Source organism: Leuciscus leuciscus, assembly GCF_965113295.1.
Source record: "Leuciscus leuciscus genome assembly, chromosome: 3".
NCBI classification, from domain to species: domain Eukaryota; kingdom Metazoa; phylum Chordata; class Actinopteri; order Cypriniformes; family Leuciscidae; genus Leuciscus; species Leuciscus leuciscus.
The window spans coordinates 13661281-13676753 of record NC_138727.1 but is presented as its reverse complement, the minus strand read 5'-3'; the positions used below and the strand labels follow the sequence as shown (position 1 = coordinate 13676753).

The 15473-nt window shown below is 42.7% G+C and overlaps 1 protein-coding gene and 1 long non-coding RNA gene across 3 annotated transcripts in view; one reads left to right on the top strand and one right to left on the bottom strand.

Moving 5' to 3' along the window:
* The window catches only part of LOC309495921, a 385613-nt gene that overhangs the window by 254956 nt on the left and 115184 nt on the right, over positions 1-15473 (bottom strand). The window lies entirely within an intron of this gene.
* Positions 1-15473, top strand: part of sgcz (sarcoglycan zeta) — a 328983-nt gene that overhangs the window by 295391 nt on the left and 18119 nt on the right. For both annotated transcript variants that reach the window (XM_082165838.1, XM_082165839.1), the window contains exon 7: positions 12894-13017. In XM_082165838.1, the coding sequence (XP_082021964.1) occupies positions 12894-13017 (124 nt within the window). The remainder of the gene's footprint in view (positions 1-12893; positions 13018-15473) is intronic.

Below are 15473 nucleotides of genomic sequence, written 5' to 3'. Positions count from 1 at the left end.
CCTTTAAAAGAACGCTTCTCTAGCGAGGAAACGGATCAGCTCGTGCACGAGATTAAAGTGTGCGAGCAAACCATCTACGGGACAAAGTGTATGCGTGTTGTGGACCCGCCCATCAAATCTAATTTCCAGGCACCATAATTTCTAGATCATGCCCAATCAGTCACTCATGGGCTCAGGGTCACAGATGCACTTTTATCATGATTTAGAACCCTCTTGCTCTACCCAAACTTTAACCACAGCCATTATGAGAGAAGCCTGAAAATGATAACTGCGTCAGGCTGAAACTAGCAAAAATCACTTTTGTCACGCCTGGCGTAACTGTCGTGTAGACAGAGTTAGAATCATTGAGGATGCGGGATGTAACAGAAGGATTTGGCAGGGCTGATCCCATTCCAATAAAGCCACTGTGGTTAACATCTGCTGACTAACACTTGTAAATGTTAAGATAAACTCAGTTCCAATGCCGTATCTCATTCTCTTCTGTTCACATATGCAATTACCTTCAAAGGCAGCATCCTGACTGAAAAGAAACCCTCAAAGAGATGGATTTGAAATGCTTCTCATGGGCAGGGATTCACACAGGCAGAACACAAGTAGCACTTCCTGTGAAACACATGATTCTTACAGTAATTAAAACACAATCAATTCCATCAGTCATGTTGCTGAGCTTCTACCTTGATACAAATAAATGCATAACACAAATATTGGATGAAATAAAATTGTAATTAGATGATTTCCAATCAATAATTTTCAGTACTGAATAAAATAAAACTGATGTTTGCATGGATGACAATTTGATCTTACCGCAGTGCATTCTGGGATTGCTTTATCAGCAACAAAAATCCATGCTACAATGCATTTGCTGCCGACTGTTTGGAACAGCCTATTCATCAGGAGGGCACCAATGATGCTTAAACATGTTACCTAGGAAGATAAGTGTCTTGGTTGGAGTGTATAGAGACAAATTACATTTACAGTTTTGATTGGAGTATAGGAAAATTAGTAAAATGGCTCCACTAATATCTGCTACTTAGTCCGCTATAATTATCCTCTTAATCTCAGAGACCAGGGTATTAGAATTGCGTATAAAGCAATTTTTGTATAAAGTAATTAAATCATTCATAATTTTCAGTAAATAATGGTGCTACATACTTGTGTGCTTGTGTGTTGTGAATTTAAAACTTTCATTTGCTTCAAAAACGATATAGTGGTGACATTTTTGCAACCCTAAATTTTCAACATTGCAATTTTGCAGTGTTTCCTAAAATTATACCCCAATGCAAAGTTCCCCTTCGAGGGAACTCGCACTGCGTCGTCGTCGTGACGACACTATGGGAACGCCCTCAGCGTAACGCATCTGAAGCATGAATGAAATCTGTCCAATCCTGATTGGTGCTGCGTCATGACGTAGTAGATGACGGCATAACCGGAAGATACAAAGGGACGCCGGCACAAACACACGTTAGCTTTTTGCTCTTCAGCAAAGCGCTCTGTGTGAAACTGTTTGTCCTATTTGGTGTTGTTTGTCCTATAAGAATTGTCCCAAATAACGTCTGCATTGCAATATAGAATCTAGTGGCTCGGATCTCGCGTTTGCCGAGGCAGCGCGTAGATTACGGGTCTACTCTGCAATAAAGATTCTGTGACTGATCTCGCGTTTGCCGAGGCAGCGCGTAGATTATGTCTGCATTGCAATACAGAATCTATAGCTCGCGTCTCGCGCTTGCCGAGGCAGCGCGTAGATTACGGGGCTATTCTGCATTAAAGATTCTGTGTGGGTGCGAGGCATGCACAGTCAGCTCCTGAGGGTGCTGGCTGTGTGTTCATTGAAAAATATCTTGACGCACACAGCCGTGCGTTCCGGGTGTTTCAGCCTCGCGCCCGTTGGCTTTCTTCTCGAGAGATGAAAGCCAAATATATTGTGAATGACTCGAATCTCGCATTTGCCGAGGCAGCGCGTAGATTACGAGTCTGCTATAAAAGGGACACACACGATCTGTGAAATAATACTGTTTGGGTGCGAGGCATTCACAGTCAGCTCCTGAGGGGGCTGGCAGTGTTCATTGAGAAATATCTCGGCGCGCGTGCATAGAAAAAAGCCGTGCGCTGTCGGATGTTTCAACCTCGCAATTGTTGACTTTCTTCTCGAGGGATGAAAGCCGATATATTGTGACCGACGGCTCGAATCTCGCGTTGCCGAGGCAGCACATAGATTACGAAACCGTTTAAATAAATATTAAACTAAACAAACAGTATTGTCTGGTGATTATGGCTGCATTTAATTCTTAATGGAATTAAAATGATGGAATATTATCTGACTTTGAGAAGTTATATATTTTAATTCAGCCTACCACCGTTTCACTTATCTAGTGTTTTTGGCTGCATTTCATTTTGAGGAATTAAAATGTTGAGCCTCGCACCGACAGGTGCAAAAAGAGTGTCGCCTCCCGCGCCCCTCCCGAGGGAGCCTGGCAAAGGAGACGGCGCTCTTGCGGCAAGCCTTCTGAGCCTAAGGTCGATCTGAGGACCGTCGATCCTTTAGGCAAAGAAGGCTTCTGCCAGGTGGTCCTAGCTGCGGCCGGACCACTCAGAGCTGTCCCCCCCGGGGTGGAGCGATCGAGGTCGCCTCCCCCCGGAGCTCTCAGGAAATCAGTGCTGTGTTCCCGCCGTCCAGTACGCTTCGGGCCACACTGATTTCCCGCGCACGCACGCCGCTCCAGCCGCCTCTAGAAAGACCTGCGGCTGGGCAGCGAACGCGTCCGCACACCGAAAATCATTCTCGACTGCTCCCTGCCGGTCAGCCGCTTCAGGGGGTCGGGAATGAGGCTCGGTTGACACCCGAGGCCAGCCTTGAGAGGCTGGTTCCCTTAGTGGATTATCTCGGCGCATGGTCATGCTTCCGAATATATCTGCGTGGGCCCTGCGTACTGTAGAGCTGGGTTACAGACTGCAGTTCAGCTCCCCTCCCCCGAAGTTCAACGGGGTGGTCTGGACTGTGGTCGGCTCAGAGCAGGTTCGGGTTATGGAACAGGAAGTTCAATCCCTGTTGGTCAAGGAGGCCATAGAACGTGTTCCTCTGCCAGACAGGGAGTCCGGGTTCTACAGCCGGTACTTCATAGTTCCCAAGAAGGATGGGGGGTTGCGTCCAATAATAGATCTCAGGCACTTGAATCGTTCTCTGAGGAGATTCAGGTTCAAGATGCTCACAATTCCAGCCATCGTGAGTCAGATCCAGTTCGAGGACTGGTTCGTCACGATAGATCTGAAGGACGCATACTTCCATATTTCCATCCTTCCATGTCACAGGAAGTTCCTGAGGTTCGCTTTCGGGGGCGAAGCGTACCAATATCGGGTTCTTCCCTTTGGCCTAGCTCTTTCCCCTTGCACCTTCACCAAGTGCATGGATGCAGCGCTGGCTCCGCTGAGACTCCAGGGCATTCGTGTACTCAATTACATCGACGACTGGCTAATATTAGCCAAGTCGTACGATATGGCAGTTCGGCATCGAGATGTCGTTCTAGCCCATATCAGGTGCTTGGGGCTGAGACTCAACACAAAGAAAAGCGTGTTGACGCCCTCCCAGAGGACTATGTTCCTGGGAGTGGTATGGGACTCCACGACGATGCGGGCACAAATGTCTCCTGCACGGGTGGAATTCATACGGGCGATGGTCTCCAGAGTGAAGCTAGGCCACAACCTCACTGTGAAGCAGTTTCAGAGACTGCTGGGGCTCATGGCAGCAGCGTCCAACGTCATACCTTTGGCCTGCTACACATGAGACCCCTACAGTGGTGGTTGAGAGCCAAGGGGTTTTCCCCGAGGGGAAATCCGTTCCGTATGATCAGGGTAACGCGCAAATGCCTTCGTTCTCTCGTCATATGGAGGAAACCTTGGTTCCTGTCCCAGGGACCGGTGCTGGGAGCATCATGTTGCCGGAAAACCGTTTCAACAGATGCCTCCCTCACTTGGTTGGGGCGCGGTCATGGACGGCCGCTTTGCGAGAGGTCTGTGGGAGACCCGGCATTCTTCCTGGCACATCAACTGCCTGGAAATGCTGGCGGTCTACAAAGCTCTGAGGAGCTTTTTCCCAGACCTCCGCGGCCACCATGTCCTGATACGCTCGGACAACACTTCTGTAGTCGCGTATCTGAATCATCAGGGGGGTCTGAGGTCGCGCCCTCTATGCAGACTGGCACACCAGATCCTTCTGTGGTCCCAGGGGAAACTGTCGTCTCTCAGAGTGATGTACGTCCCCGGGGACCAAAATCAGGGAGCAGACGTCCTGTCGAGGCGGGGGCTGAGGCCCGGGGAGTGGCGACTCCACCCAGAGGTGGTGGAAGCCATGTGCGTGAGATTCGGCCCAGTGGAAGTGGATCTGTTCGCGTCTCAAGAGACGTCCCACTGTCCACTGTGGTTCTCTCTCAGGCATCCAGCTCCGCTGGGGCTGGACGCCATGATGCAGACGTGGCCAAGGCTGCGTCTGTACGCATTTCCCCCGATCGTTCTGCTCCCGGGAGTCTTGGAGCGAGTCCGCCGGGAGGGGATCAGCCTACTTTTAGTAGCACCCCGCTGGCCGACCCGAGTATGGTTTTTGGACATTGTAGCACTGCTGGACGGCCTTCTGTGGCAGGTCCCTCTGAGGAGGGATCTGCTGTCGCAGGCAGGGGCACAATATTTCACCCCCGGCCAGAGCTGTGGAACCTCTGGGTCTGGCCCCTGAGGGGGCTCGGTACCTAGAGGCTGGCCTGTCAGCAGATGTTGTCGAGACCCTACTCAGCTCCAGGGCTCCTTCTACCAGGAGACTGTACAGCCTGAAGTGGAATGTGTTTTCCACTTGGTGTAGAGAGCGTGAGGTGGACCCAGTTAACTGCCCAGTGGCTTCAGTGCTGGAGTTCTTCCAAGATCGTTTCTCCGCCGGTCTTACCCCGTCCACACTTAAGGTGTATGTGGCTGCCATTGCGGCTTTCCACTCGCCTATAGGTGAGGGGCCTTTGGGGAAGCACCATCTGGTTGTACGTTTCCTCCGTGGGGCTCGGAGGATGAGGCCTGCGGCTCGCTCCAGAGTTCCAACCTGGGACCTGGCGGTGGTACTTGAAGGGTTGGCTGAGGCCCCCTTCGAGCCACTGGAGTCGGCTGAGGCAAAGAACCTGACCCTTAAGGTGGCCTTTCTCCTTGCTATCACCTCTCTGAGGAGAGTGGGGGATCTCCAGGCCTTGGCTATAATGCCAACTTGCCTGGAGTTTGCCCCTGGCGGAGTTAAGGCCATCTTACACCCTAGACCGGGCTATGTGCCCAAGGTGCCATTTAATGTGGCACGGTCAGTGGTTCTTCAGGCATTCCATCCTCCACCTCACGTGACGGCGGAAGAGGGGAGACTTCACCTGCTCTGCCCGGTCAGAGCCCTGAGAGTGTACCTTGAGAGGTCCTCTCAGTGGAGGAAGTCAGACCAGTTGTTGGTGTGCTTTGGTTCACCCAAGAAAGGGCTGCCTGCATCCAAGCAGACAATCAGTAATTGGATTGTTCAGGCTATAGCCATGGCTTATCAGGTGCGCAGTCTGCCTTCACCTATAGCTGTGAGGGCTCATTCTACCAGGAGCATGGCCTCCTCGGTAGCCCTCCTTTCTGGAGCCTCGCTTCAAGATATTTGCGAAGCGGCTGGGTGGGCCACTCCACACACCTTCATAAGATTTTATAGTCTGCAACTCCCTGTGACGCCTGGCGCCAGAGTGATCGCGTCCTAAGTGTGCCTGGTCTCCCAGCTTCACACTAGGGTGGCGTGCTTACGGTGTGGCATAGTGGGCATTGCGTTCCCATAGTGTCGTCACGACGACGACGCAGTGCGAGTTCCCTCGAAGGGGAACGTCTCGGGTTACGACTGTAACCTTTGTTCCCCGAGAAGGGAACGAGACACTGCGTCTCGTCGCCACACCTATCACGGGCAGAGCGCGTGCTTCATCGCAAAGGAGCTAACGTGTGTTTGTGCCGGCGTCCCTTTGTATCTTCCGGTTATGCCGTCATCTACTACGTCATGACGCAGCACCAATCAGGATTGGACAGATTTCATTCATGCTTCAGATGCGTTACGCTGAGGGCGTTCCCATAGTGTCGTCACGACGACGACGCAGTGTCTCGTTCCCTTCTCGGGGAACAAGGGTTACAGTCGTAACCCGAGACGTTTGCCTTAACAATTTTTTTTATATAGCTAATTGCTTCCTAAAAACAAAAATAATAATACTATATCAATATCAATGCTTGGGTCTCAAGGACCCATCAAGATTGTGAATTATACCAGCTCAAGTGAAAGCTGAACCAAACAAAAGGGCTAAAAAAATGTTGTCTTGCAAACTGTGTAACTGAAAATGTGAGGATTAATCCAGATGAGACAGCCGGCACTTTTCCTCTCTAGAACATAATTATGGATGGAGAGAGAGTGAAAGAGCGAGGGAGATTGTTTGAGGGGGGATTTAAAGGGGTTTTGGTAGATTTATTGCACACCTGAATCTCCACAGCCAGTCGAAATATAGACCATTTCGGCATACTTGGGCAAATTACTTCTGTGACTGTGTGTGTCTCTGCGCCACATTTCTCCTTACAAAGTAATTACACAATGGCTATCATTCATCCAGTGAGTCTTCATTGTCCAATTGCTATTTTAAATTTCACAATAGGGTTTGAACAAACAATAGTACCAAATGAGAATCTATCTATCTATCTATCTATCTATCTATCTATCTATCTATCTATCTATCTATCTATCTATCTATCTATCTATCTATCTATCTATCTATCTATCTATCTATCTATCTATCTATCTATCTATCTATCTATCTGCATATCTGCCTTTCTATCTGCCTGTCAAGATATTTTGCAAGAGATTTTTAATGTTTCAGGACTCTGTTGTTGTAAACCAATTTTAAGAGTCTCAAACCGAAGAGCAAGTGATTCAAATAAACTTTTTTTTCTTAAAAAAAAAGAAAAAAAAAAGCCCTACAACTATATATATATATATATATATATCATTGTGTAGATTGTATCTCATCTGCGGATCCCAGTCAGGGACATTAACCATGGATTCTTATCTCTCTCCATCTTTTCAGCTAAAGGCCACTCTTAGACTCATCTTTCAAGCATCTGACAAGATTCACCTCATACCTGGCTTTTCCAGCTCTCAAGTTCTCATTTATGAGAATACTTTTTTTTTTTTTCTGGCTTCTCTCATAATGGCTGTGGTTAAAGTTTGGGTAGAGCAAGAGGGTTCTAAATCATGATAAAAGTGCATCTGTGACCCTGAGCCCATGAGTGACTGATTGGGCATGATCTAGAAATTATGGTGCCTGGAAATTAGATTTGATTTACTTGAGTGTTTGGGAGGTATGAAGAACTACTACTGGGTGCTTCAATCTTAGTGTAACTGTATATGATTGTCACTTGCACAGGTAATGATTGCATATGATTATATGCAATACATGAGATTCTTTGTAGATGTGATCCTGGAAACACAGCCCTCTCAAATCCACATTAAATTACATTCCACTCATATGGACATTGAGCACATCCACCCCTCGGACTTGACCTTCAAATTCATTGATTACCTTATCACACAGGGATTACTCTGGCATCTATAGTGCCGTACCTCTCGGCCCATTCCTAATACTGTCAGTATGGATGAGTGAAGTAGTTTTTTGTTTTTTTTTGTTTGTTTTTTTCATAAGAGATTAAACTTAATTTTTAGATGATTTTTGTATGTGGTTTCGGCGTCATATCGATCTGTGGTGGTGACCTTTACTTTTATTGAGCAGTTTAGTAAATTGCCCTTGTTGTCATCTGTCTTTTCCACAGAATGAAAGTCACTCAGCGACAGTATATACATCATATCATTGAAAGAATTTTGACTGACTTTAGATGGAATTCTGACTGACTTATTTTTATTATATTTAAATGTTTGAAGAAAATAAGTAATCTAAGTAAATTATGAGTATGATGATGATTTTAAGTAAAAAAAAGTATTTTCATATTTTTATTGATTTTTTTTTTAAGGAATTATAATTTTCTGATATTAAATTGATCAAAAGTGACAGTAAAGACATTTATAATTTCACAAAGTAACTATAAATCCAAATTCAAATAAATGCTGTTATTTTTTCTTGAATTTCTGTTCCTTGAATTCCACAACTGTTTTACAATCAGCATATTAAGCCCCATTCAACCCACCAGCAACATGCAGTGACAAAGCAACATGATCAGTTTCAATTTCAGTTTTAATAGAGAGCTGGTGATTTCCAGCGACACAATCAACAGTGACCATTGGCGACAGGCTGGGGGCATGTCCAGCAATGCGACAATGCTGAGATATGTTTAACTTATGCAAATGAAGAGCTACTTTCGAGAGCGACAACCAATATGAATGAAGTCAGTGGAGCGCACGTGATCCGTCACTACATCCAGTAGTGGAGTGTTGAGGCAAGATGGAGGAGAAGTTAATTTTAGCGGTCAGCATTCCTAAAATGTATGATATGTCTCTGTGTACATATGGTACATAGGTGCTGACTCTGAGCCTGAATGGTTTTGTGAACACAGATACACGGCGTTTGTGCTTTCACCACAGATAAATATCCTCGATGGCAAAGAGCATACACTGTCTCTCGTTCATCTTTTAGCATTTTATGATTCCATTTTTGTTCTTTTTCTTCCAAAATGTTTGTTTGTAGCGGCAAGGAAACGGATTCATTGTCTACATTTAGAGTAACATCCGTGAATGTTATTCACAAAACATTACTAGGCAACCAGTAGTGGGAACTCTCACTAGTGAAATGCAACTACAAAGTCACTGTTAAAGCTGCCTTTCCACTGCACACGACAGCCGTTGGACCAGAAGTCATTCATTTCCAATGGAGAGAAGTACAGGAGCAGCGTGGAGTTCCGGTCATATATGTATGCAGAAATTCCGGATCCGATTTGAGCTTCGGATGCATTGAATTTTCTTCTGCGCCTATACCGTATGCGACCAGCCGACCGGATGTGATGTACCCTAATCAAAACTATGAGTGCTTATGTTAGAATTACCAATATTTTAACACTTTAACGTTATTCTGTAAACACTATTTCTGTAAAATGGCGGATATTAATAATTATGGCAGAAATAATTATTTTATAATGATTTAATCAATATTTATGTTGATTATCTCTATAAAATCTATTGTTTTTATTTGAGATGTATTGAGGGTCATTTGTTTTGTGTGGATATATCCATACATGCATTACATTTATTAAAATTCTTAATTTTACCATGGTGAATAAGCAGAGGTAACGGTTGCTTCACGACCAAATTCAAAGTTCCTTGCGACTGTCACTAGGGGGTGAAATGCGACAATCGAATGCGAATGTCGTGTGCAGTGGAAAGGCAGCTTAAAGCAGTGTAGTCTAAACTGAATGGATGATGTCAGATTGTGATTGTCACTGTCCTTTTTTTGAACAACATTCTAAATTACTATCTAACTCTCTATCGTTTTCGTTCTTTCCTGTCTCTTTTCATCTTGGTTTGAAGTGGACCTGAAGTGGTGCCTTCCCAAGACACATGGTCTCATTCGAGTGAATGATATTCTTCAACAAGAGTGAAATAAGATACAATATCATTCCTTTATACCTGTAACCTCCTTCCTCGCCGCAGCAGTGCTTTAGATACCCAGTGGGTCTACCTTATTCTTGCTTCACTCTCTGCCCATGCCGGTTCCCCAGTTCTATCACTATCAATTAAATTATCAGCAATGGATGAGCACGGGCATGAAATTGCTTTACGTTTTCTCACAGGGTCTTGCTGCCAGCCACAATTTCCCCAGCTACATTTCACACAGCAGACGGGCGGACTACAAAAAGTCATTTTTGACCGATTCAAGGATTTGTCAGGGAATGTTGAAGACAGCAAATGGACCATTGGGCCAAGAGCTCAGCGAGCTATAGAGGAAACCCACTCGGAGGGTCAAGAGCTCCAGTGAACTTTCTTGAAAGCCCTATTTTTGGCGCCATTATCAGCAATGTTGTGCACTTGTGATGAAACTATTGTAAAGCAGCGATGTCTCAATGTTTCTCTCTTCCCACCGCCAAAACTAACTTGCACAACTTTTGTAACTTTCTAAATGAGTTTCTAAGAGTCTTGGTCCCTTGGTTTTATCCTATAACATCATGGAGCCCAGTAAGTAAGAATCTCACAGAGAGGAGCTTTAAAACTCAGGGAGGCTTGAAAATGTCAAATGCAACGCTTTTTTCATCTTTGGCTTTGGCTGATGTTCATCTACCCATAGTACAGTGTCATTCATCAATCTGAAGGGCTGCAACCAAAAGTAAATACTCAGAGAGGAACATGAAGTCAAAGGTTAGCTGTTGGTATTGAGCTGCTTAATGTCATCATTGGTCTTATTCTCAAAAGTCAAAAGTCAGTACCCAGCTTCTGTGACCATGAGCATAGTGATAAATGATACGTCGAAGCACACACAACTCATGGGAGGAGAAAATCTCATTTGGTGGCTCATTGTAGAAAGGTTTGCAAAAGTAAGAAACAAGGTATTAAAAAATAAACAATTACATTTTTTAAAGGGAGGTTCATCCTTTTTTTTTTTTTTTTTTTTTTTTTTTTTTTACTTTTGTATGTACATTTTTTTTCATTTTTTATTTTTTTTTCATTTTCATTTATTTTAAATATATATATTTTTTTAATTCAGTGTGGAATTCAGGGTATATGTGTGTAAAATGTTAATACAACTTTGGCAATGCACAGCTTCTTTTACAGAAATTATGTTTTTTTAGGTCTGAAATCACTTTCAAATTCTAGACTCACTAGACTATAGACTGAACTGCAAAGGCTCCTAGCATGTACTTGTAGCTATTTACATATCTTAGTCACGTCAAAAGTGCATCATAGAAATTGCCTGACATGTTGTGGCAGCCAAAGTCAAATTATAAAAGGCGACCTTGTAATGCATAAGATTTTCAAATCGTAAGATTGTAATCTGATTTCAACCTCAGATGCTTCAGATCTACATATGTATTTAAATGGCATACATGCACAACATTTGAGTTTTGCAACTGGTCTGTTATTGAGCTACAACTTCATCGTGTGAATAGCAGATATATTACATACAGTAACATTCACTGATTCTTTTTCTAGAACTCTTTTAGCTCAGTAAACCTGAATGCTGCCAGTCAGAACACCATACACATACAATACATACACAAAAATATTCTGAACAAAGACCATAGGTTTGCAATAGGAAGCAAAAGGAGTATAAATGTGAAGTTGGTTTAAAATTCTAAAGAGTCATATTTATGTATTGCTTTGCATATGACTGTAACAAATATCCCGACACATACATTTGTGAGAGTGGCAGAAAAGGTCAAGTTGGATGTTTGAATGGGTGAATTTGCTAGCGGAATAATGAATCAGGCAGATAAGAGACTAAAGCTGGCCTCTCTTATCTTTCATATAAAATCAAGTCCACTCTCTGCACACTTAAGATATTTTGTTTTGCTGCTTTATTGAAGATTGCATAGATTGAGTTTTTTTATTTTTTTATTTTTTTTTATTTCAGAAGATAGAGCAAGATAGAACAAGGAAGGACAGAAAAAAGAGTTGTTGTTTTTTTATCAGCCTTGTTCCGGCCTCGTTCCGCTCCCATGGCTCTCTGTCCTGCCCTGCCTTATACCACAGTAATGTTAATGAAACTTAAAAATACATTAGCTCATCCATGAACATGATTTTTGCCTTTAGTCCCATCGGATTGATTTCCATCAGCTAGCTGTGGAGGTGAAGACGACAACTCCCATGACTCCACATTCGTTCACGACACACGACATCATCAAGCTGCTCCTTTGTCATTGTTTTGAATAAGTGACTTCTAGCGGCAAAACGTACATACTGTGCCTTTAATTAAATTGCGAAATACATTGATTAATTCGAGAGCAACTTTCCTTTTTTGTTGACATCACATAGACCATGCAGGCTATGCATAATGTCAACCAATAGCCAAATAGTTAGCAAATAGCAAATATTTATTTATTTCTGTCTCCATTCTGCTCTGCAACACTCACTTTTCACCATGACTTCCGTTTAAGATCAATAAAATAAAGTCTCCTTTTGTCTTGTTTTGCTTTGTCGACAGTACAGAAGTAAAATGGGTTGCAGTTCACATTGACAGACTTGCAAACATTATATATACATATAATGTTTTTCTTTTTTTCTCTCCTGGTCACTAATGTTTCTTTCTCAGTGTTTTAAAGTGGACAGTTCATTCAGTTATCTCATTCCCTGACAGATCTCATATTGATTATTTTTGTTCTAACCATGCTCTCGCTCTTTACAATCTGCACATTATTTGTCTCTCACAAGTCTCATATAGCACTAAATAGAGCTTAAATATGAAGGCCTTAATTAGTCTGCATCGTTGAGGAAAGTGAAATGTTCCAATATTGTTATACTAAATATCAGCACTCTCGAAGCCCTGCTTGTTCAATCAGATTAGAGGACTTAACTAACGACTGTATTTTTATGGCACATGCTGTAAACCAAGGATTATATATTAATGAACTCAACTGGATGACAGCTGATATCATTAACTTCAATACAAAAAAAAAAAAAAAAAAAAAAATGAAATAAAATAAAAGGTGTTTTTTCCTTAAAAATAATGAGATACAAATGCCTCAAATCATTTAATTGTATTTTAATAATTTAATTGATGTGAGTCATCTGACCAATCTGACCCACTAGAATGAATCAGAGTTTTTTTTTCATGAGAGAGAAGTTTAGAAATGTTTTGATTATTATGTGTCCAGCTGAAAGCTGTGTGTGCATTAAAAACTGATTTGTGGTCATTTCTTCATCAAAGTCTGTCTTCTTCTAACAGGCTAGAGTCTCCGACAAGGACACTGACACTGGAGGCTCCCAAAGGTGTTGAAGTGAACGCGGGAGTAGGGGAATTCAAAGCTTCTTGTAGGAAAGATCTCACTTTAGAGTCTTCGGAAGGAGAGGTGAGTATGTGGAATTGTATATAGGGTAAAACATGCAGATGTCAAAAAGATAAAAAAAAAAAGGTTCTTTCTTGGCATCTACAGTTTCATGAATAACTTGTAACGTCCGTGGAACCTTTCCATTCCACTAAAGGTTGTTCTATCTCCCAAAAATGGTTCTTCTATGCCATTTCTGCAAATAATAATAATAATTAAAATATATATATAAGCCAGGACTGCCATCATGGATTAACAAAAAAGGTTACAGGTTCTGATGAACAAGATGTTTATTCATCATAAACAAATAACATGCACACCATCACACATGAAATTATGTTGTGTCTTTACTGAACTCACTTTGTAAATATTTACAATGCAGAGTGGAAAATGTATGTGAACCCTTGGATTTAACTACCTTGGATTTTTTTAAGAAAACAAAACTTTCATTCAGCAAGGATGAATTTAATTTAATTATTTCAAATAAATTCTTTTTTAAAACTTTCAATGTCTCACAGTTCTACAGCTGTTTTTGCCATTGGAAATAACAATAAAAAAATTGAATTATGTGACACTGAAGACTGGAGTAGTGGCTGATGAAAATTCAGCTTTGCCATCACAGGAATACATTTAAATAGAAAACGTCTCGGGTTACGACTGCCCCTTTTTCCCTGAGAAAGGGAACGAGAACTGCGTCGATAAGACACTCTGGGGAACGCCCTTAGCGTAGCGGCTCTGAAGCATGAATGAAACTAAGCCAATCTTGATTTGATGTTGCGTCATGACGTAACGTGTGACGGCATACACGGAAGCTACAAAAGGACGCCGGCACACAACAGAGTTAGCTTCTGCGATGAAGCAAGTCGCTCCCAGGCAGGGGAAGGCGTGGCGGACGGACGCAGTTCTCGTTCCCTTTCTCAGGGAACAAGGGTTACAGTCGTAACCCGAGACGTTCCCTTTCGAGGGAACTCGAACTGCGGCGATAAGACACTTTGGGGAACGAGTACCCACTATGCCATAACGAGCCCTGCCTGTCCCAGTGTGAAGCTGCACACAGGCACACTTAGGACGAGAGCACTAGAGTGCCTGGCGTAGAAAGAATGTCTAGGCTATAGAATCTGATTAAAGTATGAGGGGTGGCCCATCCTGCTGCATCACCCAGGGGAGCGTGGAAAGCCGCAATGGCAGCCACGTACACCTTGAGTGTGGACCAGTGTTAATTTCGTTAACGAAAACTATGACGAAAAATGTTCGTTGACGACCTTTTTTCCCCTGACTAAGACAAGACGATGAGAGACGACACCCACGTCATTAAACCATAACTGTGACTATATCAACACATGCAATATCGTTGACGAAAAAAGACGAGACTGAAATGTGTTTAAACATTTTTAAAAACCAAAACCACTTGTTTGTGTCAAATAAAGGAGAAAACACATTGACTGTTTTTTACGAGCGTTCATACTTACGGTTGCCATATTTTAATAATTAAACCCCCAGTCAGAGCTTTTCTGTTAAAAGAACACGTTTTCTACCCGGTCTTTTCAATAGTATCTGGCAACCATGCGCGCGCTCTCTCGACACTGCTGAAGAAGCGCGGATGATATGAAAACACAGACAAGTAAGCTGGAGTTTAGCGATCTTCATTTGAGATTTTCTACTTAAATTAAAGTGTCTTTCAGTCGTTCTGTGTTCTGCCACGAGCCGTTTGCGTTAGCTGTGCTACTAAATCTGCGATCAAAATATAGGCTGATATCCAGCAGTGTTTTTAATGTTGATCATAGCTATTATACGAGCAAGAATGCAGTGTTTTCTGAATATCCACACGATTTCAAATGAGACATTGATTTTATACAACAGTTCAACAAACAGAAGGGTAACATTAAACGATTTACTACATTTAAAACAGTATTGTCAGTAGGCTTATTGCTCTATTTTGCAACGAAAGCCATAGCAGAACTGCAGCACACAGCGGTGATTCGTGAACGATTCTGTGGCTTAGAATGAATCGTGAGATTCAATGACCCGTTCATAAAAATAGCAGCTTGCTTCCTTACTGAATGAATGAATGACTCCATGACTCACTCATAAAGACATTGACTTACTACTGGCTTTAATTTAATATTTTAAAAGTACTGGTATCACTTCGTTTTTACCATCATTGCATATTTATTGAACATTGTTTAATTAAAAAAAAAGTCCCTTAATGGAAAAAGTGTGACTGCAGTCTAAGTGGAAGAGAGGGGGTAGGGCACTCTAAAAACCACTGAACTAAGGAAAAGGGTTATGTAGAATTGCACAAGTGCTACTCCTAAAGAGTGCAATGTCAATACAGCCTGTTACCTTAATTTACATTTCTTAACTGAATTGGCCTAGAGATAAAACATTTTGGACATTTTTTGTCTACTACATATAGACTACATATAAATAGCTACCAAAATTAATGTAGGTAACTGCAGTTTGACTAAAAGTTGACAAAA